The 22,489-nt window shown below is 42.2% G+C and overlaps 1 protein-coding gene across 2 annotated transcripts in view; it reads left to right on the top strand.

Moving 5' to 3' along the window:
* Nucleotides 1–11,915, top strand: part of FSHR (follicle stimulating hormone receptor) — a 148,756-nt gene extending 136,841 nt beyond the window's left edge. For both annotated transcript variants that reach the window (XM_036262882.1, XM_036262881.1), the window contains 2 exons: nucleotides 5,667–5,852; nucleotides 10,095–11,915. In XM_036262882.1, the coding sequence (XP_036118775.1) occupies nucleotides 5,667–5,852; nucleotides 10,095–11,328 (1,420 nt within the window). In that variant the 3' untranslated portion in view covers nucleotides 11,329–11,915. The remainder of the gene's footprint in view (nucleotides 1–5,666; nucleotides 5,853–10,094) is intronic.
* The last annotated feature ends 10,574 nt before the right edge of the window (nucleotides 11,916–22,489 follow it).

Here is a 22,489-nt window from a genome sequence, read left to right as displayed (position 1 = left end):
TAAAATGCAAATACAAAGAGCTAGTTTATAAAGCAAAAGATAGTAAGTGGTGAAAGAGGCAGAAAGCATACAAACGTAATGCTATTGTACTTTTTATGGCTTTCAGGGAAAAATACTTTTCAATTGTTAAAAATGATAGAGATGATGGAATCACAGAGATGTCAATGGGAACCTGTTTTGCTTCTCCATGGCTGCATAAAAACTACCCTAAACTTAGTAGCTTAAAACATTCCATTTTGCGCACAATTTTGTATTTCAGAAATCTAGTTGGCTTGTCCCTCTGATCCACGTGATGTTAGCTCAGGTGGTTGGGTCTGGGGAATCTACTTCCTAATTGTCCCCTCACTCACGTATCTAGTGCATCTGTGCTCCTTGGTCTGGCCCCCTCCCCCCGGCAACCACTGCCACCACATACATGGTATCTCATCCTCTACACATGGCTTAGACATTTCCTAGCATGTCTGTCTCAGGGTATTCAGCATTCTTTCATGGCAACTTAGGTCTCTATAAGACCAATATAGAAGCTATCAGTGCTCTTAAAGGCTAGGTGCAGAACTGGAATAGAAGCATTTTCATCATACTCTATTAGAGTCCAAAGACATTACAGTTCATCTTCAAGGGAAGGGCAAATAAAGCCACTCTGGGAAGAATGGAAAGAATTTGCAGTCATCTTTAATCCACCACAGAGTATATGAGATAATAGGATAATCCTGCATGGAAAATGTGTTTACTTTTGGAAATCTTATATTCATGTGATTTTTTTTATACTACAAATTTAAGGAAAGAAGGCATAACTAAGTAAAAATAGTCTTCTGTTTTGTATTGCTTGCTTTTATGAAAATATAAAAAATGTTCATAGCAGGTAATGATTGCCCTGGTTTAAATTGTTTCTAAAGAACTTTTGTTTTTGTTTTTACTGATTTTGGAGAGGGAGGAAGGGAGAGAGAAAAGCATAGATGTGAGAGAGATACACTGATCAGTTGTATTCTGGGGATCAAAACCACAACCCAGGTATGTGCCCTGACTGGGAATCAAACCCACGACCTTCTGATGCATAGGATAATACTTCAACTAAATGAGCCACACTGGCCAGGGCCTGAAGAACATTTTTGTTGTTGTCGTTAATTCTCACCTGAGTATATTTTTTTCCATTAATTTTTTAGAGAGACCAAGAGGGAGGGTGGGGAGGGGTGGAGAGAAAGAGAGATTGGTTGTCTCCAGCACATGCCCCAACCGGAGCCAGGGATCAAACCTGCAACCCAGGTATGTGCCCTTGACCAGGTATCAAACCCATGACCTTTCCATTCATGGGCTGATGGTCTAACCAGTGAGCCACACCAGCCAGGGCTAAAGAACATTTTTTGTTGTTGTTTTCATCTCATTTCTTAGAGGGAGCCTTGAATGGCTTTAGACAAAACATGTAGTCTTCATACCCTTCCATATTTGAAGGGAAAAAGAAGAGACCAAATGTCAGATAAAACAAGAACTTGGTCACAAAGACCAAGTGAGTATCAACAGCAACAGAACTGGCCAGAGGAGCGATTGTCTGAAAGGAGAAACTAGAGAGATTTCCTAGGGCGGAGAGGAAAGTTGAGAAGCTCTGAACAGAGGAAAGTGTAAGTGGAGAGCAGGCCGGGAAAGCTGGATCTGTCAGCAGCAGGGAGCGAAGACTCATCACAGGGACAAAAGTTCATGGATCAGACTCTCAATTCCAGCTCTGAAGAATTATAATACATAGGAGAGATCTAAGAAAGAAACCTTGGAACACCAGAACTTCACCCCATGGTGAAAGCAATGAATGTTGCGAGAAATAGTTAAATTCCATATGTGTGTGGAAGGTAAAGCCAACATGTTTGCTAAAGGTTGGCATATGGGGTAAGAGAGAAAGAGAGGAGTCAAGGATGACTTCAAATTTTTGCCTGAACAACTGGAAAGGCTGTAGGAGTAGGTTTTCAGAAAACATCAGGAGCTTGGTTTCTAATATCCAGAGCTTGACTTGCCTATTACACATCTAAGTAGAGATAAGAAGGCAATTGAACACAAGAGTTGAGTTAGAGACAAGCAACCCAGAGGTGAAAATCAAGGGGCCAAAAGAAGAAACTGCCAAAGTGTTAGAAGATAAAATATTACCAGAAATAAATAGAGCCTAAAAATTCTAAATTTGTATAAAGGTATAAAAATTCTAAATTTGTATAGACATAAAAATTGTCATTAAAAACATATAAAACAAAAACTGACAAAACTAAAAGTAGTATTATACAACTCCAAAATTATGGTTGGAGAATTTAATGCGCTCCTCTCAGCAGTGACAGAACAAGACAGCAAAAAAAATAAAATAAAATCAGCGGGCATGCAGAAGTATTTGAACAATAGTATTGACATATTTGAAAACAGTATTGACAAATTTGATCTACTTGGCATCTAACAAGGAAGGGACTAAGTGAAATACATATAGGTATTACATAAAGGTAATCATTAGCTCTGAAAATGTAAATTTGCTTAAATATTAAGTGGGACATTGGTAGTCCAGATATTAGTGATTGTAGATAACAAACACTAATGCTAGGACTTGAGGGGCAAATGAGGTGAAGTTTCACTGTACCATAAGAATGGGGGCAACTGGTAGAAGTTGGATTCTCAGCAGATCTGTCCAATGACAGCTGGAGTCACAGAGGAGTTGTTGCCTGAGGCAGAGGAGGGATGAGAAATATCCTAACTTGACTCTTCCTCCCACCCTCAAATTCCCCATCAGCACCATTTGCAAGTTGATCGACAAGGTGGTACCTGGGAAATGGAATCTGAAGAGGCCATCCCTCCTGCAATACAGAACAAAGCACAGGGAAGTGCTCAGAGTGGATGTGAAAGAAAACAGACAAATGACTGGCATGTCATACACATTGCTTTGTACTTCATCCAAAGGGCAACAGGGAATCACTGAAGAGTTGTAAGCAGGAAGTCACAATCTGATTGGCATTTTTGAAATGTCACCCATTCTGCAGCATAAAAAATGCAGTGGAGAGAGATGGATGGTTGTGATGGTTAAATTTATGTCAAGTTCACTGGGCTGTGGTATGCCCACAGAGCTGGTGAACCATTATTTTTGGGTATTTCTGTGAGGGTGTTTCCAAAATAGATTAGAATTTGAATCAATAGCGTGAGTAAAGAGGATCCACCCTCCCCAAAGTGGATGGGCAATATCCAATCATTTGAGGACCTAAACTGAACAAAGAGGCAGAGGAAAGGCAAATTTGCTTGCTTTCTTCTTGAGCTAGGACATCTGTCTTCTCCTAGCCTCAGACAGCAGAGCTCCTGGTATGCCAACCTTCAGGCTCTGGGACTCAGTAGCCTCCCTGGTTCTTAGGCCTTCAGACTCAGATTGAATTACACCACCAGCTTTCCTGGTTCCCCAGCTAGCAGGTGGCATATCGTAGGACTTCTCAGCCTCTATAATCATGTGAGCCAATTCCCATAATAAATTTCCTCTTATATCTCTATAGATGCTATTGGTTCTGTTTCTCTAGATAACCCTGACTAACACAATGGTCATGAGAATAAGTTGTAAGACTTGCCTTTGTCAAGGCAGAGATTATGGTGACCTGGACTAAAATTATGGTAGAGGAGTGGACTGGTTTGAAACAGATGCAAAAGTTAAGCTTGTGAGAACAAAAATTAAATCCAAGTGAGAGGAGAAGAAGTCAAGGATGACTCCCAGGTTTCTATCTTGAACAACAGGAGAAAATGGAAGGATGGGAAAAACAAAAGGAGGAATACATTTATAAGGAAGATGATAGATTCAGCTTTGATACTTGCAAGTCCTCAAAGTGGTGGGGGTCTAATGGACAGCTGATTATCTGAGCCTGGGTATCAGAAGTAGGATCTGAACTGGGATATACATTTAGAATCATCAGTATATACCTGGTATCTGAAACCAAGGAGAGGGTGAGATCACCTGGGAAGATTGCACAGTGTCAAAGAAACTCCAATATTTAAAGGCTAAAGAAGAAAGAAAACAAAATCACAAAAGAAGTCAAAGAAGATCTCAGAAGAAATTAAAGAGAATGCAATGCTGAAAAATAGTGTCTCAGAAAGGAGTGTTCTAGAAAGTAAAATATAATTGAGAAATCAAGAAGGCTAGAACTAAGATACGACTTGAGTGAGTATTGTTTCTCTAGGGGTTGGGAAGAAGCTGGGTTGGATTGAGAGATGAGGAAATAGTGATATCAAGTATGGACAACTTAGTATAAAAAGTTGGATTGGGAAAGGGAAGTGACAAATAGGGCAGCAGTTAGGGGCGGGTTTCATTGGACAATAGGAAGAATTATAAATGTTTTAGCAAGGGAATGAATGACACAAGGTTTTGATAATGTAATTTTCACCGGGCTATGAGAACATATGGTGTACTAATATATAATCACACCCCCACGTCTCACTGCTTTGACTTCTAGGAAATACAGGCATTAAAAGATTCTCCTTCCCCAAGTATATCCAAGGGTGATGAAATGAGTCCTTCCTGGTCACTGCTTGCTACCACCCCCATTTGAAGCACTGTTCATGGCCAACATGCCGGCCCCAACAAGTTTACGCTGGTGCCACTTAAATCTCCTCGCTCCCACCAGCTGGTCTTGGTTGTTTTGAGGGTTTCAGCTGCCAACAGTGCTGCCAGAAGAGCCCATGTCACTGGTGTTGCTGCTAGAAAGGATGGGGCTTCAGAGCTCTCCAGGGACTGGGACCTGGTGAAATTGTCCATTTGTGCTGGCTTCCATATAGACATCTGCTGGTTCACCCAGCAGAGACTCTCCTACAAAGCAAGAACAACTCTGTGTGTGTGTGTGTGTGTGTGTGTGTGTGTGTGTGTGTGTGAGAGAGAGAGAGAGAGAGAGAGAGAGAGAGAGAGAGATTGATTGATTGATTTACAGATAATAGCTGCCAGTCATGTGCTGTCTTTTGGCAAGGAAATTCTCTATGTATTTTAACTCATTTAATTCTCACAACAACTCTCTAAGGTAGGTATGATTATTATCATTTCCATTTCATAGCTGAGAAAATTGAGACATGGAGAAGTAGCATAATTTGAGCAATGTCACAAATCTGAGAGGTAGAGGGACAGGGGACATATTCAGGCAAGTCTGGCTGTGGACTCCATGCTCCTAACTACTGCTCTATGTCACCGTTTGACTTTGTGCTAAGGGTGCCTCTGCTATCCACCAGACTCCGCTTTCCCTTATTGTGTGTTCTTTTCTCACCCTTTTCTGAAATTTGGCCACAGATTCCACCCCAGCTCATCAGAACTATTTTTATAACTGTTTCTATAGTGGGGAGAAAATGGTCTCAGTCTCTCCTATACAAATTAGTGGGTATCTATTCTATAGACTGTAGAAGGGGAGACAGCTACATTTAAACCCCAGATCAGCTAGGATGTACGTATATCCAAGATTCAAAGTGGCCTATCATCTAAGTCCTCCTACCACAAACAAAAGGGCCAGAGCTTCTACTAAACAAAATTTCCTGTTAGCTGGAAATTGATCTGACCAAGGTGTGTTGAATGAATTGGAGTCTCCCTCTTCACCCATGTAAGAGGATCACTACTGTGTCTGCTATTTTGCCTGCTAACGGAGCAGAAAATTTTAGGCCCAAGGTAATCAGGTTATGTCTACATTTTCTTTTAGAGATATTTCAAGAACCAGGATTCATTCCCTGCCTAGCTATGGCTTAGAAAATCTTAAGAAGCTGTGGGCCAAGTCGACTTACAACTTAAAAAAGCTTCCCAGTCTGGAAAAGTTTGTTGCACTCATGGAGGCCAGCCTCACCTACCCCAGCCACTGCTGCGCCTTTGCAAACTGGAGACAGCAAATGTGAGTCTTCTCTTGTCCATCCCCTGAGCCCTGCTTGGTATTTTGCCAATGCAGAAGTGCTCCACAACCTCTACATATCTGTGGCATTAAGAGAATCCATTGGCAGAGAGATCTTCCTGATGAAAGTCCTTAGATATAGTTTAGATCAAAGCTTCAGTGTTGTGTAAGGTTTCTAATTTTTTGAAAATGGGCTCATGGGAGAAGGCTACCCACAGGGTAGACCACCTACTAAATATCAAATGAGATAACATGAAAAACACCAAGCATAGTGCCTAACTCAGAGCTGATTGCTAAATTAATATTTCTTCCCTTTTTCCTCTGTACCGATATAGATTTATCCTTTAAGTCCCAAACTCTGCACCCAATAAGTATCCCAAGGATCATCCAAGTCAACTTTGGCTGGAAGAAGCATCAACACCATACCAGAGACTGATGCACACATCCAAAACACATCCCAGCCACTCTAAGTCTCTCTAACCCATCTTTGGATTTTAACACCTCACCGGGGGGACAAAGTTTGGGACATCTGTTCACTGTGGCTTTCGAGGTTGGTCAGATTAAAGAAGGTAATCCAAACAGAGCCACATCCCAGTAGATAACTGGATAAAAATGTGAGGTCATCATTTCCAGGATCTGGAGAGAATAAAGAGGGAGTGCTTGGAGGTTTCACACGTTCCAGACATCCAAAGGATCCAATGGAGACAGAATTATTGGGTATCAGGAGTTCTCAAAGCTTTCATCACCCCCGACTGACACAATCCACACCACGCAGAGCCCTCAATCACACAATGCCTTGTCACCACACCTGCACAGTAGCCCAGCACTATTACAGCTTTCTGGTGCCGTTATATCACTGTTTAACAGTCTCCTCTATGATTCAGCCTTTCCCATACATGGACCTGCTCATGTAGACATATCCCCTGCTCCAGAGCAAAATAAAACAACAAAACAAAACATACCCTAAAATGGTTTTAAAGTAACCAAGAATTCACCCTCAGACCCATTTGAAAGATTTTCAGAAAAGGGACTACTTTTCAGAATGTGCATGCATCACTGGGAAACTATCCAGAACTGGACACTCCTCGCCCCTCAGCTCAAGGGCCAGGGAATTTCTTCCTAATGACTAAAATGACTTGGGCTGAGGCAAAAGACTTACCTCTCTTATATTCTACATAACAGTTATTCCCGCCAAGGCAAGAAATATACCAATTCACTGCCAAAACCCTGGAACTGAAACCCCTTGGGAGAAATCCCAAAAGGTATTAAGATCACTGTAAGAGCTGCACATGGTATGCCGTCCGGACGCCGCCCACACACCACAGGAAAATACAGTATCTTACTGTGTTGCTCTGACTCCTCTGGCCTTGCCACTCCCGACCAGAAATCTTACTTTGTCCCATGCCTTGAAGCCCTCCCCATCCCTCTAGGTACCCAGCTCTCACCCTCTTTGGTCTCTATGGTAACTTACCATCAGGGCCCATCTGTGCAGCAAAGGAGAGGCCCCTGCCTCTTCTAAGAAGATATGCCAAAATGAAGAAAAATTTCAGTGAGTGTCTAGTCTTTAACTTAACAAATTTACACACGCACACACAAAATAGTTATGCTAGTCAGAAGATAATCACAGGACTTTTCAAATGGTGTCATTTCACTGTATACCCCACTAGGCCTGGTTTGGTAATGAGATTCGAGTTTAGTGTTGGATGATGACATTTTCCTTCCAATCCTCATTTGGAAATGCCCAAAGTGTAAATGCTAGGCCCTTGTGACTGTGGGGCTTTGGCCAGTGGCCCTCCTGGCCTCTCACGGAGAGATTGCGTTAGCCACACCCCTTATTTGTCATTGAACCAGTCAGTTCCTGTCGTGGCGCTATACTCCGCTTACACTGCTATTTTGTTCATTTTATTATTTATTTTTTCTTGTTTCTGGGCCTTTGCTTCACAGCTAGATTTTAAACTGATGCACCGTGACAGATGCATCTGAGCACCCACACAGGGCCTAGACCCAACGGGAACTCCATAGGAAGCCACCATCACCTGTCTTCTCCTGTGACCTTTGCTGAGTGCTGCCTGCAGGCACCGTAATACCTTGCACCTTTATCTCCTTTAATTCTCACAAAGGCAATAGTGTTATTTTTATTCCCTTCTCACAGGGACAGAGACTGAGCCTCAGAGACAGTAAGTAACTTGACCAACACCAAACAGAGTCAGATCTCTGCCTCCAAAGCTCAGGCTCTCGGCCACCCTGCCATTAATTTCCCAAGTCTCTGTTCATTGATTATCAGGGCCCAAGAGTACCACTTCCTTAACTGACCCTAAACTGAACTCCCAACTCTTTATGGTACTTAGTACTTGCAAAGGTACTGCAGGGGCCTGACTTCAGGTCCCTCATTTCCATCTTTGTTTCTATTCTTTTCTCAGACACAGGCATTGTTTACATTTTCTACACTCATGTTGTTGGGTTGCTTCTGTTTTGGGAAAGGAAAGCATCAATATTTAACATATACGGATAGTGATATCAACAGTAAGAATCTTCATTGAATCCGACATCAGCCCCCGGAAGTGGAGGCTGACACTGGATGGTTAAGCCTGATGTGTTCCAATGCACGGAGCTGCAAGTCTACAGGCCTGAGGTCACTTACACTCTGCTCCTCAATTGCGCCATCACTAATCCAGTGACAGGGTTTGAGAGTCAGAGTTTGAATAAGGACCACAGAGTAGTTTTGTCCCCTCTATGCCCACCTCTAAGCTTGCCTCACCTTTCTTGTAAGATCTCTGACTCAACCAAAAGATCTTCTGTGCATTTTCAGTTACATGCATGTTAACTGTTTAGCCCGTGGAGTATAACTCATGACTGATGTGAGAAGCCCTACCACTCTCTAAAACAAAAGATGGAACATTCTCCAACAAAAAAAAGAGAGTCCCTTGGACAAGAGAACCTGACTTCCTGGCTATTGAACTCACTTCTCAGAGGGGGAACAGGGAGGAAAGGGTTCTCCTAGCAACTCTTCTCATGGAGGTTAATGGGGAGCAGTTCATTCCATGCAGGTTGGGACACTGGCCGCCCTCATCCTTGAGTATCAAATGGTATCTTTACCTCTGCCCCTCCCTCAGCCACTCTCTCCTTTGTGTGAGGGGTCTTTGAAGTATTTAATACTCACTTTCCACTCACATAGGAGACTACGCTATGGTTTGAGAGAAGTGCAATCATTTGCTGTGAGCTTGCCCCCCAGGGAGGGAGGGAGTCAGGGGTGTGTGTGAGAGAGAGATTTCTTTTTCCATAACAAACAACACCTAGTGTGAAATATCCCTATTCCTTTGAAGCCTTTGCTTCAAAACAGAACTATTACCCTCTCTGTCTTTACCTGCATGATTCACCTGTCTGGGTAAAATATTTATGATCTGGCTGTCTTTCAAATCCTTTCTGAAAGTGCCCTTATTCTGTCGACAAGGGCTCTTGTACATTGGGTGTAAAAGAAAAACTAAGACAGAAAAGTGAGCCCAAGAGGAGCCAGCTCCCCAGGAGATGACTTACAGTCTTGGAATAGACCAGGCCCCCTGGCAGCCTCGTTTGCTCTGTGGGCACTCACCAGGGAACTGTTTAACATAGAGCACCAGGTTTCCTCCGTGGACAAGTGCATGCCTGAAGCCCACTGTGGCCTGGAGAGCGAAATGATAAAGAATAGGACCCTCACATTTCAAGCAAATTAGCAGACCTCCCAGTAGCCTAAGTACCAAAGAGCCAGGACTGGGCTGGCTGGAAACTAATTGCAGAATGATCCTCCAATTTATGTAGATAAAAGCAGCAAGTAAGTTCTCATTCCAGTGATCTGAGTACAGAGTATAGGAATGGGGCTAGATCCTACTCGGGTACAGTAAAAGATAGCTGAATGGAGATGGGGGAGGGAAAGGGTAGAATTGATATCAGGTCTGTAAATTATTTGCACTTAACAGAAAAGTCTTAGCTAGTCCCAGGCGCCTTCCTCCCCACACTGAGGTTGTGGCCAGATGGTTTCCCCAGTGGGCCATCCAACTCTAGGAATATATGCACGAGTTATTCTGTTCATTTACAGTAAGCAGCATTAACCCTTGATCTTAGCCCCAAGGGCAGACAAACTGGTAGAAGGGGTGGGGAGTGAGGAATCTTGGGAGGAAACCTTATCATTTCTACCCTGTGCAAAGACAGTGGTGTATTTGCCATTCTGGATCCAGGATGTTGATTCTATTCCTTTTTGTATTTTTCTAGTTCTGTGCTTCATCCAATTTGCAACAAATCTATTTTAAGGCAAGACGTTGATGATATGACTCAGGCTAGGGGTCAGAGAGTCTTTTTGACAGAAGATGATGGGTCCAGTTACACCAAAGGACTTGACATGATGTACAGTGAATTTGACTATGGCTTATGCAATGAAGTGGTTGGTGTGACTTGCTCTCCTAAGCCAGATGCATTCAATCCATGTGAAGATATCATGGGGTATGATATACTCAGAATCTTGATATGGTTTATTAGTATCCTGGCCATCGCTGGGAACATCATAGTGCTGGTGATTCTGATTACCAGCCAGTATAAACTCACAGTCCCTCGGTTCCTTATGTGCAACCTGGCCTTTGCCGATCTCTGCATTGGAATCTACCTGCTGCTCATAGCATCTGTTGATATCCACACCAAAAGCCAGTACCACAACTATGCCATTGACTGGCAAACTGGAGTAGGCTGTGATGCTGCTGGCTTTTTCACTGTCTTTGCCAGTGAGCTCTCAGTCTACACTCTAACAGCCATCACTCTGGAGAGATGGCATACCATCACCCATGCCATGCAGCTAGAATGCAGGGTGCAGCTCCACCATGCTGCCAGTGTCATGCTGGTAGGCTGGATCTTTGCTTTTGCAGTTGCCCTCTTTCCCATCTTTGGCATTAGCAGCTACATGAAGGTGAGCATCTGCCTGCCCATGGACATTGACAGCCCTATGTCACAGCTATATGTTATGTCCCTCCTTGTGCTCAATGTCCTGGCCTTTGTGGTTATCTGTGGCTGCTACACTCACATCTATCTCACAGTGAGGAACCCCAACATCGTGTCCTCCTCTAGTGATACCAAAATTGCCAAGCGCATGGCTGTGCTCATCTTCACGGACTTCCTCTGCATGGCACCCATCTCCTTCTTTGCCATCTCCGCCTCCCTCAAGGTGCCCCTCATCACGGTGTCCAAGTCAAAGATCCTCCTGGTCCTGTTCTACCCCATCAACTCCTGTGCAAATCCCTTCCTTTATGCCATCTTCACCAAGAACTTCCGCAGGGATTTCTTCATTCTGCTGAGCAAGTTTGGCTGCTATGAAATGCAAGCCCAGATTTATAGGACAGAAACCTCATCCAGTACCCACAACTCCCATCCAAGGAATGGCCACTGCCCTCCAGTTTCCAGGGTTACCAATGGCTCCAATTACACACTTGTCCCTCTAAGCCATTTAGTCCAGAAATAAAACAATGTATAAATATAACCAAGTGTTGAATGATAATTAAGTCTTGCCTTTTAAAACCATGCCATGACATAGCTGACAGAGTGCTCCTACATACTTCCTCTAACTTAACTTAATTTTCCTCGCTTTCCTATAAGGTAAATTGGTCAGGAACTGTTAACTCCATATGATATATTAGGAAGCTGAAGTATTAATAACAACATTAATAATTAAAATAATACAATACTACAAAATCACATTTCTTTTATGCGTCATAATGTTCATAGTGTTTTTGTTCAGATCATTTCAAATAATCCCTATAAAAAGGCCTATTAAATAAGCAGAACAGGGGTTATCCTTGGAGTGTTTCAGATGAGGAAATCAAGACTCAAAGGGTTAAGTGACTTGTTCAAAATTGCTTGGCTTGTAAGAATTAGAGCCAGGATTAGGTGTTCTCACAACCAGAAAACTTCCATGAGAAGCAGCACAATAGTCATTCATTCATGCATTCATTCTTTCAACAAATATTTATTGAGAACCTACATGATGGCTTTGTAATGTATCAACATGGATAAGCTAAACCACATTTTCCAAGATTCCCTTCCTTATGTTTCCAATTAGAGTGGGCCACAGGGAGGATTCTTGGAAAAAACAGGAGAAGAACAAGAAAGCCGTAGACATTTGTCATTTGCACAGTTTATTGCTGATCTGCTGGTTCAGCTCATTGCCATGGGCCTGCAACTACCACCTGCCCCTGAATCCTCCTTCAAGTTCTCTGAATCCTGGGCCAGGTATCTGTGTTTAGCTCCATGATGAAGAACCCCATATTCTGCAGAATACTTTTATCACCAAGGTCAGAGACAATAAGAATGAAAATGGGGCTCAGTTTGACTTTGTAAAGTTTCATATCATGCTTATAACTTCCAGAATGCTCATGATCTTTCCTTTGTGACTGCCTGCCCTGTGGACTTCAATCTCCAACATCAGATGTAGAGATGACATCCTTACAGAGACTGCTCAATCAACCTCCACCAGTACAACCCAATTCCCTGTAACACCCATATACCTATGCGCATGCATGACTGGTTCTGCTTTAGTTGAACCCTAACTGGTAGAATATGCAACCTACTATATGGCATGCATATGAATTATAATATTGAGAACATAGCAGCTTTGGAATCAGAGCTGAGATTTTATTCTGACTCCATGATAAGCCAGGACACCATCTCTCTAGGCTGTTTCTTCTTCTGTAAACTGGAGTTGGTTATAATACCTAACTATTGGGCTCATTGAATGAATTAAATAATAAAATGGGCTCAAAGTGCCCAGGTCTGTAATTGGCTTAGTGAATGTTAATTTACTTCTCTGCTCCCCTTCCAATGCCTGGACTAGTGTCTAGTTTTGATCCTTGATCTAGAACTCATTCCATTACATCATATTGTTCCTGATAACTATATTTCCCATATGGATTTTCATGAGTTACCCCATCTGGATACTAAACACCAGCCACAAATAAATTCTCACCAAGCACTGTGCCATGACCAGCCCACAAAGCTCAGAGTCCCTCTTTACATGCCAAAGCCAATCAATCCTTCCTCCTCTTGCCCTATGGTAAACATTTCAAAAGCTGGTCCCAAATGCATTAACAAGGAAGTCCGTATATGGCTAGAATCAAAAGAAATCATCTCTGCCTATGTGACCTGGAACCATCTTGACATATTGTGAGCATCAAGTGAAAAACAGAATAATTATCCTTAGAAATAGTCTAGAGCCGTGCTGTTCAATACCTGTGACTATTAAGCATTTGAACTATGGCTAGCCTGACTTGAGACATATAAGTGTAAAAGACACACTGGATTCCTATTTCAAATATATATATTATATTCACACACACACACAATATATATATATATGTCAGTAATTTTGACATGGATTACATGTTGGAACAACACTCTATTTTTGGACATATTGAGGTAAATATAATACATTTAAAATTAATTTCTCCTATTTCTTTTTCCATATTTTAATGTGGCTGTTAGAACATTTTAAATTACATATATGATCCTGTGTGTGGCTAGTGTTATATCTCTATTGGAGAGCACTGGTCCAGAGCTCTATGAAAATAAAGGGCTTTCATTTCGCACTGTCCTCCCTGCCCCACACCTGTTGGCTGCACTGTTGGGCTGTCCCAGCTCCATCTGCCATCATCGTTCTTCCTCGTTTGTGGCCACAGGAAATGTGTTTCTGAGTTTTGTTTTTTTATTAATTAATTTATTTGTTTTTGTTACAGATGTTTCTCCTTTTCCCCCCACTGATTCCCCCCCTCCCTCCCCACCCTGTCCCCAGCTTTGTTGTCCGTGTCCATTGTTCATGCATACATGCATATAAGTTCTGTGGTTTATCTCTCCCCCCACCACTCCCTCTTCTGGGGATTGTTTGACTCAAAAGTAAGTAATAGCTCAATTAAACATAGGATGCAGTAGTAATTATTTAACAACATAGCTGTTGATGGCACATGGGTTTAACAGACAATGGCTCTGAGAGGCAAGAGCCATTCAAAGATAAGGACACGCCAAGAGCTCAGGAGACTTTGGTCCATCACTGTCACCACAACACTTCCTGGTAAGAGAGGAAGATTTTTCTCAAGTAAGCAAACGCAGTTATAGGTAGCTAAATTCAGTGTTTCTAAACCCTTTGTACAAGTCTTAAGGGGAAAACACTTTCTACATTTCCTGTACTTGAACAATCAATTGGAGTCTAGTGTATCAATCCCTGTCCCCCCTCAAAAGTGATTATACAAGTAACTAGGTTGCACCTCCCAGAGTGGTGCTTCACACTGGTGTGGTGACCCAGATGAACAAAACAAAAACAAAAACCAAAGATACACAACCAAAAGAAATTTCAAAATATTATCTCAAATTGCTGTTTTTCTAAAACTTTTACTTCAGATCTCAAACACCACCAAGAAGGCCAATATCTCCTAACATTCCTTAGAGTATTCATGTCCCCAGAAGTGACATTCACAGTATTAAGAACTGGTACAGCCCAGGTACCGATCTCTCAAAGTGAGCACTGGCTGTGGACAATCGATTGGCCATCTGGCTGCAAACTGGGTGAATGCCAGCCCTGCATGGTTTCCTCCCACCCGCCAACCTCAGCCTGGCCCTGGTCACATGTCTCTTTCCTCAAACTTTCACCCACCTCCTTCAGTCCTGCCTGGCCAGCCTCTCACATCACCTTCCACCCCTCGCCCTTTCCTCCAGATCCTCCTTCACTGATCCCAAGAATCAGTAAATGATGCAGGCTACTCCTTGAAGGGGCCAAATAAAAGAGACCGAATGAGTAAATCCAAAAGCTTTAGGCAGCAATGAATAAATAATTTTTATTTTTCTATATACAGTACCAGTAACAATGAGGTGGGGACTATGGCACTGGTCATTGTATCAATGTATTTCCCTACAGGGCTCCATGTATTCAACATGGGGAACCCTGCAGGCCTTGTTTCTGGAAGGAAGTCCTGAGGGAGGAATAAAACAAGAGGGAAGGCCCTTCTGCACCTGTGTCTCCAGGAGGTGACAGATCTTACCAGAAGTGACAATCTGCCTTATTTAGGCCAGCATTATATAGCATTCATTAGAAGGTCAAAAACAAATCATTGAAACTAATTTTCTTTTTATTCTAGTGTGATGGCCACAAGCTTTGGGCTCATAAAGTATTTTATTAGGGAAGTTTATAAAAACAGGCAAGAAATAAACTTTCAGCATCTGAATAATAAGGGGCATTAGAGAAAGACGACAAATATATAGGATGTTTTGTCTGTTTCATATATTAAAGAAACAAAGAGAACAAAATAAAGCCAAGCATGAGACTGTGCCTGCTGATTCTCATCAAATGCTTTCAGCTTCAGGAAGCAGAAGCTCCAAGTAAAAATGCCTGAAACAATGAGGCCAATTACATGAGATGCTCCAGACTTTCATGGGAAGCTCAGTGCTCTAGATCCAGAACCTCTCCATGCTTTGCCCTGCCAGCCTTGGGGAGTTCAGCCATAATTCCCCTGTGGTGGTAGCAAGGTTGCTATAGCAATTCCAGATGCCACATGTAGGCATGACCAAATCCAGAAACAATGAAGGAAGGTCTTGCCTTCCATGCATCTGTCTTTTCAAGGGGAAGAAAATTTCTTCCCAAAGACCCTCAGCAAACATTCCTTCTTACCCATTATCCCAGATTACTGCCCTGTCTGCAAGAGAGGAGGCAAACCGAACCCCTCTACAGGTGAAGGATGTCTCTGCCAGCCAGGGAGGGAGCAGGAGCTGCAGTGGGAGAAATGCTGGGGAGGCAATCTCAGCCTCCAACCTGAGTCAACCCCAATCCTCTCCCACGGGAGGAAGCCCATGGGGTTTAAGGTCAGGGGGTGCACATGGCACCTTCACACCTCACAGTTTGTCCTCACCCCTCTCTCCTCTCCCCCTCTACTACATTCTACAGTCCAGCTCCTCCTCCCCATGTTGGTCTGTCCTCCTTCTCCCCATGTCAGTCTGCTTTATGCCTCCCTAGAACACACTCTAAACATTGCTTAGATCTGAAAGCAACCACTGGAATCAGACACTTCCTAAGAAATGCCCTGTTTGAGGCAAAATGTAAAAAAAGGAAAAGGCAAAATAAAAGAAGTCACAAATAAAAGAGATGCACCAGGACAGAAAGAGGGGTGACATGAGGAGAAGAGAGAGAGAGAGAAGGGCAAGGCAATTAGAGAAAGGAGCAATGTGGACAGGAGCCAGGCCCCGAGTCTGTCTCTCTGGGCTACTGCTCGCCCATCTTGATCTTAAAACCCTTTCGACTGGTTACAAAGATTTCAACTCAAAACACTGAATGGGCTCAGTCTTAGACACCAGAAGAAAGGTCCACTGCTCATACCATGATGTTCTAGACTTTTCAGGGCTCCACACATCATGGTCTGGGGCCCTGGGATCTAGATAAAGGATGAGTAATGGAAAAATATTTCTTAAGGTCTTCAAAGCCTCATTTCAGACATCAGACATTGTAAGGACCACTTGGTCCTTTTCATGAAGACCCAAAGTCTTCCCAATGCTCTGTTCTCTCCAACAGCATTACCCACATCCCCTGAGCATTCTGTTCTGGGATAGATAGGTCTCAAAATGCACTAAATTCCCAAGTTGGTAAAAGTCCTCTACCTGTGTTCTCTTGCTTCCTTTTCTTGTTTTCTTTACAACACAGAATCTTGAGACATTTCTTATTAAACAAACACACAGGGAGAAAATATCATAAAAGTCATCTTATTTTTAGTGATAGTTTCCCCATAATAAGATGCAAAAGCACTTTCAGCTCTGCATTTAGAGAATTTCCAGGCAATTTTCCCCCCACGTATCATTAGCTAGGGTCATTTAAACTTCCAGGTATTAATGATTTGCATAAAGATGAGGTTTGGGTACAGAAGGTTTTTAGTTGTCTCATAAATAGCAGAAGCTGCACTGCAGGGGTCCTGTCTCTGGAAAATAAATCTACCAAAGAGCTATACATTCCTGATTTTCATAAAGTAGGGAAAGGGGGAGGAAGGAAAAGAAGAGGAAGGGAAAAAACTTGAAAAATACCAATTAGGGTACACTGCCTCTCTCTGTAAAGTGAAGGGAACAGTCCACAGGCCATATCCCTGCAGAAATCCTGACAAAATTCTCCCCTCCATGTAGTCCAAGTGCAGCCTGAGCTTCTCCCAGCCCAGGTACCCCCATACCCAATAAGCCAAGGTAGTGCTCCCTCAGGAAGCGGCCCAGGAAGACTACCATCCACACCGCACCAATCCACCCGGGGCTGTGGGCCAGTCAGGAGGGTAAGCCCTCCTTCCCAGGATGTCTGGACTGCTTTAGGCAGGTCATCATCTATGTATTTCAGTGAACAGTTTTATATCAAAATCCAAGAGCCAACTTACTTGTGGGAGGGAGTCTAATCAACAGACATAATGCTCGGCATTTGGAATTGTGCAAATATTTGGTGTTGGGATAAATTATATCACCGGTGACCACTTATCGAAATCAGAAACTGACAGTGAAGAAGCCCACACAGCTGTTTCTGTTCATCACTCATTCGCTCATTCATTCAATAAACATGTATTGAGTGCCGCCTCTACGCCAAGCACGATTCCAGTGACTGGAAACACAGTGGTAAATAATGAGGCAGAATTCTGCCCTCGTGCAGTTTACATTCTAGTAGCGGTTGCAGAGGACATGTGAGCTAAACATGTTGAATGCTAGACAGGAACACATGCTAATGACAAAACACAGATCAGGGAAGCAACATGAGCTGTCAGGGTATGACTAAGGCTTCCCTGAAAAGGTGACTTCTGACTACAGACAGGAAGTGGGAAGTGAGACGTGGATATTGAGGGAAGGGGGTCCATAGAGGAAACAGCGAGCAGCAAAGCCTGTGGGTAGGCTAAGCTTGCTGTGTTCTCGGAAAACAAGGGCAGTGTGGCTAGAGCAAAGAAAAGGGGATAAGAGAAAATAGTAAGGGACACGGACAAAAATGAAAAAATACAGGGAGCCAGATGGTTCTGATTTTTTTATTTCTAAAAAGATGAAGGTGAAGTGGTAGAAAACTATCTGAAAGTTTACACTAAGCGTGAATTGAGCCGATGTGTATAAATCTCCTGGCCGAGTACTGAACACCAGGAGTTCTTGAATTCTAGTCACTTTTCATTTCCTTTAACAGCTGTTCCATCTCCTCCTCCTCCTCCATCCTCATCCTTCTGGTCTCCCCAGCCCCTTTCATCCTCCACACCATTTCCCACCCTCCCCATCGCAAAGCTGCTCTCCTACAGAGCTGTCACTTTGCAAGGGAAATGATAAATGATTCACACCACAGTGATAATAATCTCTTAAATTTCAATGGGCTTTACACATTCTGGAAGACTCTGACTTGCACTGGCTCATTACATCCTTAAAATGTTCCTGTGAGGTAGAAGGATTCTCTTGTTATAAGGGAAGAAATCACATTAGAGGTTTAGTGACCTATCTAGGGTCACGCAGTTAACAGAAGGCACAGCAAGATTGGAGTTTAAGTCGCCTACTGTCCCCTTCCTAGAGGCACCTAACGGTGAGCTTCTGGAGACACCCGTCTTGGCATGAACGAAGGGCAGTGGCCCACATCAGACACCTCGGGCAGCAAGACTGGCCCTGCAGCTGACAGGGACTGGCTCTCGCCCAGCGAGTGCTCATGGGTCCTAGTGAAGCCATGATGGCACAACGTTAATCAAATGAAAATGGAAAACGGAGTGTATCACAGCACTCAGGTGAGCGGGAGTTTTACTAATTCTCTGCAACACCATCTCTCCTCCTGACCCTAAACACAGGGCCACCCTGACTGGACTGCATCTGAGCTCAGTAAAAGGCGGGGGGAGGGGGGTAGTTCATGAAGTGCACTCTAACCCAGGAGAGCCCTAGCTCATGGGCGAAACTTGGCCGTGGGCCGAAGCAGTTAAAAAGGAGTTTGAATACTCTAAGGTATTGCCTCAAGAAGGGCATAACCTTTAAGTGTACTTTTCTTCATCCCTATAAGAGCCCATTAGTATGAAAAGTGGCCTGAGCCCTTTTCTCTGCCATAATCAGTCATCTCACAAATGAAACAATATGAGGACAGAAGTGCCCTTAGACCCTGCCCAAGACATTACTGCAGAGGGCCCCACTCTGGCCATGCCCAACCCACAGCTAAGGAGTCCAGCAGCCCACAGGGCCCAGGGGACATGACCACCCGAGCCTGCACTGAACAGCCGATACCTGTGATCCCAAAATCTCCTGCCAGAATACTCAGGTCTGCCTTGCCCTCCCTACAGAGAGCCGCACCCCCAGGCCTGAGGAGTACTGTTTGCAGGGTGTTGATGGAGCCCAAAGGCGCATCATTGCTCAGCATCCTTCTCATCACACCTTTGGGAACAGAGTTTTCCAGGGGTTGGTGAATCAAAAAGGCCTAAAATTGATCCCATTGCTTCACAGCTCACAGCATTGTCAGCTTCATTTGGAACACATACATGTTGACCCTGCTGGGAACAGAGTTTTCCAGGGGCTGTTGAATCGAAAAGACCTAAAAGTCACCCTATTCCTTTACAGCTCACAGTATAGTCAGCTTCATTTGGAACACATACATGTTGATTCTGCTTTGCCCTTCAGAGATGTCCACCACATTTATTAAAACCCCTGGCATTACGGTATTTATTAAAACCTCTTTCTCTATCTCCTTCCCTACTTCTGCACTTTCCTGGTGACTTCAGGGCCCCCAGCCTGAACCTCAGCTTCATAACTCTTTGACTTACTCATTCCCAGTACCTTATACCTTCATGGACTTTGGTAACATGTGGCCACAATCCTGATCTTATTTCCAGAAATAGTTCCTATCCCTCAGAGGTTTTCCCCTTCAAACTCTGCTCCCAGGTTCCCTCACTGTTCTACTACCTTTCTCCATGGAACCTTGTCTCCTGGAACCTGCCGTCTTTCAGGCTGCGGTGCCTTTGCACTCGCTGTGCTCCCTAGCCGGAGACCCTCCCTACATCTGCCTGCCTAATGGGCCACAACATCTATAAAAACTCAGCTCAAACAGCACCTTTTCATTCAACATACATTAATTAAGCACCTACTCGAGAGCAAGTACTGTGCTAGGCAGAAGGATTACATAAATGAGTAAAATGTCTTTCTTTCCCCTACAGAGACTAAGGAAACAGACAAGGGAACATAAAATTCCATCTGTGTGGGAATTCGTCTTGCCTTACAAGAAATGCTCAAGGCATTCTTCAAGAGGAAATTTTAAAAATGCTAATTAACATCGTAAAAACATGTGTATAAAACTCGCTGGTAATGGTAAATACATAGCCAAAGTCAGATTCTCTAGAATTATAATGGTGGTGCGTAGTTTACTTAAAATTAGTCTAAAAGTTAAAAAATAAATGTATTAAAAATAACTAGCCCTGGCCAGTTTGGCTCAGCAGTTGGAACATTGGCCTGCGGACCAGAGAGTCCCGGGTTCGGTTTCCGCTAGGGGCACGTACAAAAAAAAAAAAAAAACTACAAATATGTGGTGACAGAAGATGATTTGACTTTTAAGTGTTGGGCACACAGTGCACTATAGAGATCATGTATCATAGAAATGTACACTGGAAACCTATATGATCTTATTAACCAATAAAAAATAAATAACCACAATAATTCTTATTGGATACACAATATAAAACTATGTAAATTGTAACATCAATAACCGAAAATGTGAGGGGGAGAAAAGTATAAGGTTTCTAAATGCTAAAGAAGTTAGGTTGTTATCAGTTTAAAATTAGAAGTTACAAAAATAAGATATTTTATGTGAGCCCCATGGTAACTGCAAAGGAAAAACCTGCAGCAGATATACAACATGCTATGACAAAGTAGTCAAAGCTTGCCGCTGCCAGTCATCAAGTTGCAAAGGAAGACAGCAAGACAAGAGGCAAGGAACAAGGTCTCTACGAAACAGTCAGGAAACAGTGGATGAAATGCAATAGTAAGTCCTTACTATCAATAATTACTTCAAACATAAATAAAGTTAATTATCCAATCAAAAGATACAGAATGGTTGAATAGATTTATTTATTTATTTTTATTTATTTATTTATTTTTTTACAAAGAGATCCAACAATATGCTGTTTATAAGAGACTCACATTAACTCGGAGGACACACACAGACTAAAAGTAAAGGGATGGAATAAAGATATTTCAAGTAAATGGCAACCCAAAGACAGAAGTAACTATACTCACAGAGACGAAATGCACTAAGCTGAAAATGGTCAAAAGAGACAAAGAAGGGCATTTTATAATGATAAAATTCATCATGTTACCACATGTTATATCTCAATCCATCAAGGAGATACAACAATTGTAAATATTTATACACACAACAGCATAGCACCTAAATATGTAAAGCAAATGCTAACAGATATTCTTAATACATACATGTATCTGACAAAAGATTCACATCCAGACTACATAAAGAACTCTTACAAATGAAAAATAAAAAGATAAACTCCAACAAATAAGAGGAAGACAAATGCATCTACCATATGCCTCGGTATCTCCTAGATAGTTCTACAAGCGATTTTTTAAAATACATCACAAAAAGATATGTACATGGCAAAATAAAAACCAAAAACATTTCCAAATGCAAATGTACATCAGCAGGTAAATAAATAAATAAATTTTGGTATATTTAAACAATGGAATATTACTCAGCCATAGAGATGAATAAACTACTGATGCATACCACACACTGATGAATCTCAAAAATATTACATAAAGCCAATGAAGCCAGACACAAAAGACTGTATAAATGGAGTCATACCGTATTTCAAGTTCAAGAATAGGTAAAACGAATGTGTGGTGCTAGCAGTCCAAAAGTAGTTGTCTTAAGGTTTTGACTGAAAGGGGTACTTCGCATAGTCTATGTTTTGTGTGGTGGTTACACAGATGTAAACAATTATCAAAGCTATCAAACTGAACACTTAAGATCTGTGCACTATATTGCATGTATTATACCTCAATATTTTTGACAATCCACAAAAGAAGCCTGTCTATGTTCCTTTAGTAACGATTAGATAATATAGATGAGGAAAAGAGAACCCTCACTATAGTAATGTTTATAGGAGTAAATATTTTTAAAAGCTCAAGACTTTCACAAAGAAAATTATAAAACTTATAGACCTAAATGAAAATGGAATGTGTTCCATAATGTGAACTTTCAATATTGTCGTGATATCATTTTCCTCCAAATGAGTGTCTAAATTCAATGCAATTTCAATTAAAGTCCCAACTTTAATTCACAGGTAGGGATTTATGGAACTTTAGAAATCAATCTGGCTATATTCAGTCAAGTAAAGATGCACATATCATAAAACTTAGATTTTCCACTTCTTGGAATATGTTCCAAGGAAAGAAATTTACTCTTATGCACAAAAAAACAGAAAGAAGAATGACTGTTAAACTATTCTTGAGGAAACACCAATAAATATATAAGTTGCTTTTAATTATTTCTTATTGCTGACCTCTTTCTTTATAGTCAGAGAAATGGTCCATATGAGGTCGACTTTCTGGAATTTAATAATAAATCCTGTGGCCTAATATCATGGCCAATTTTTTTTTAAGTCATCATTTTTACTCAAAAT

The sequence above is a fragment of the Molossus molossus genome, unplaced genomic scaffold (assembly GCF_014108415.1).
Source record: "Molossus molossus isolate mMolMol1 unplaced genomic scaffold, mMolMol1.p scaffold_m16_p_15, whole genome shotgun sequence".
NCBI lineage: Eukaryota > Metazoa > Chordata > Mammalia > Chiroptera > Molossidae > Molossus > Molossus molossus.
This window is presented reverse-complemented; position numbering and strand designations above follow the sequence as displayed.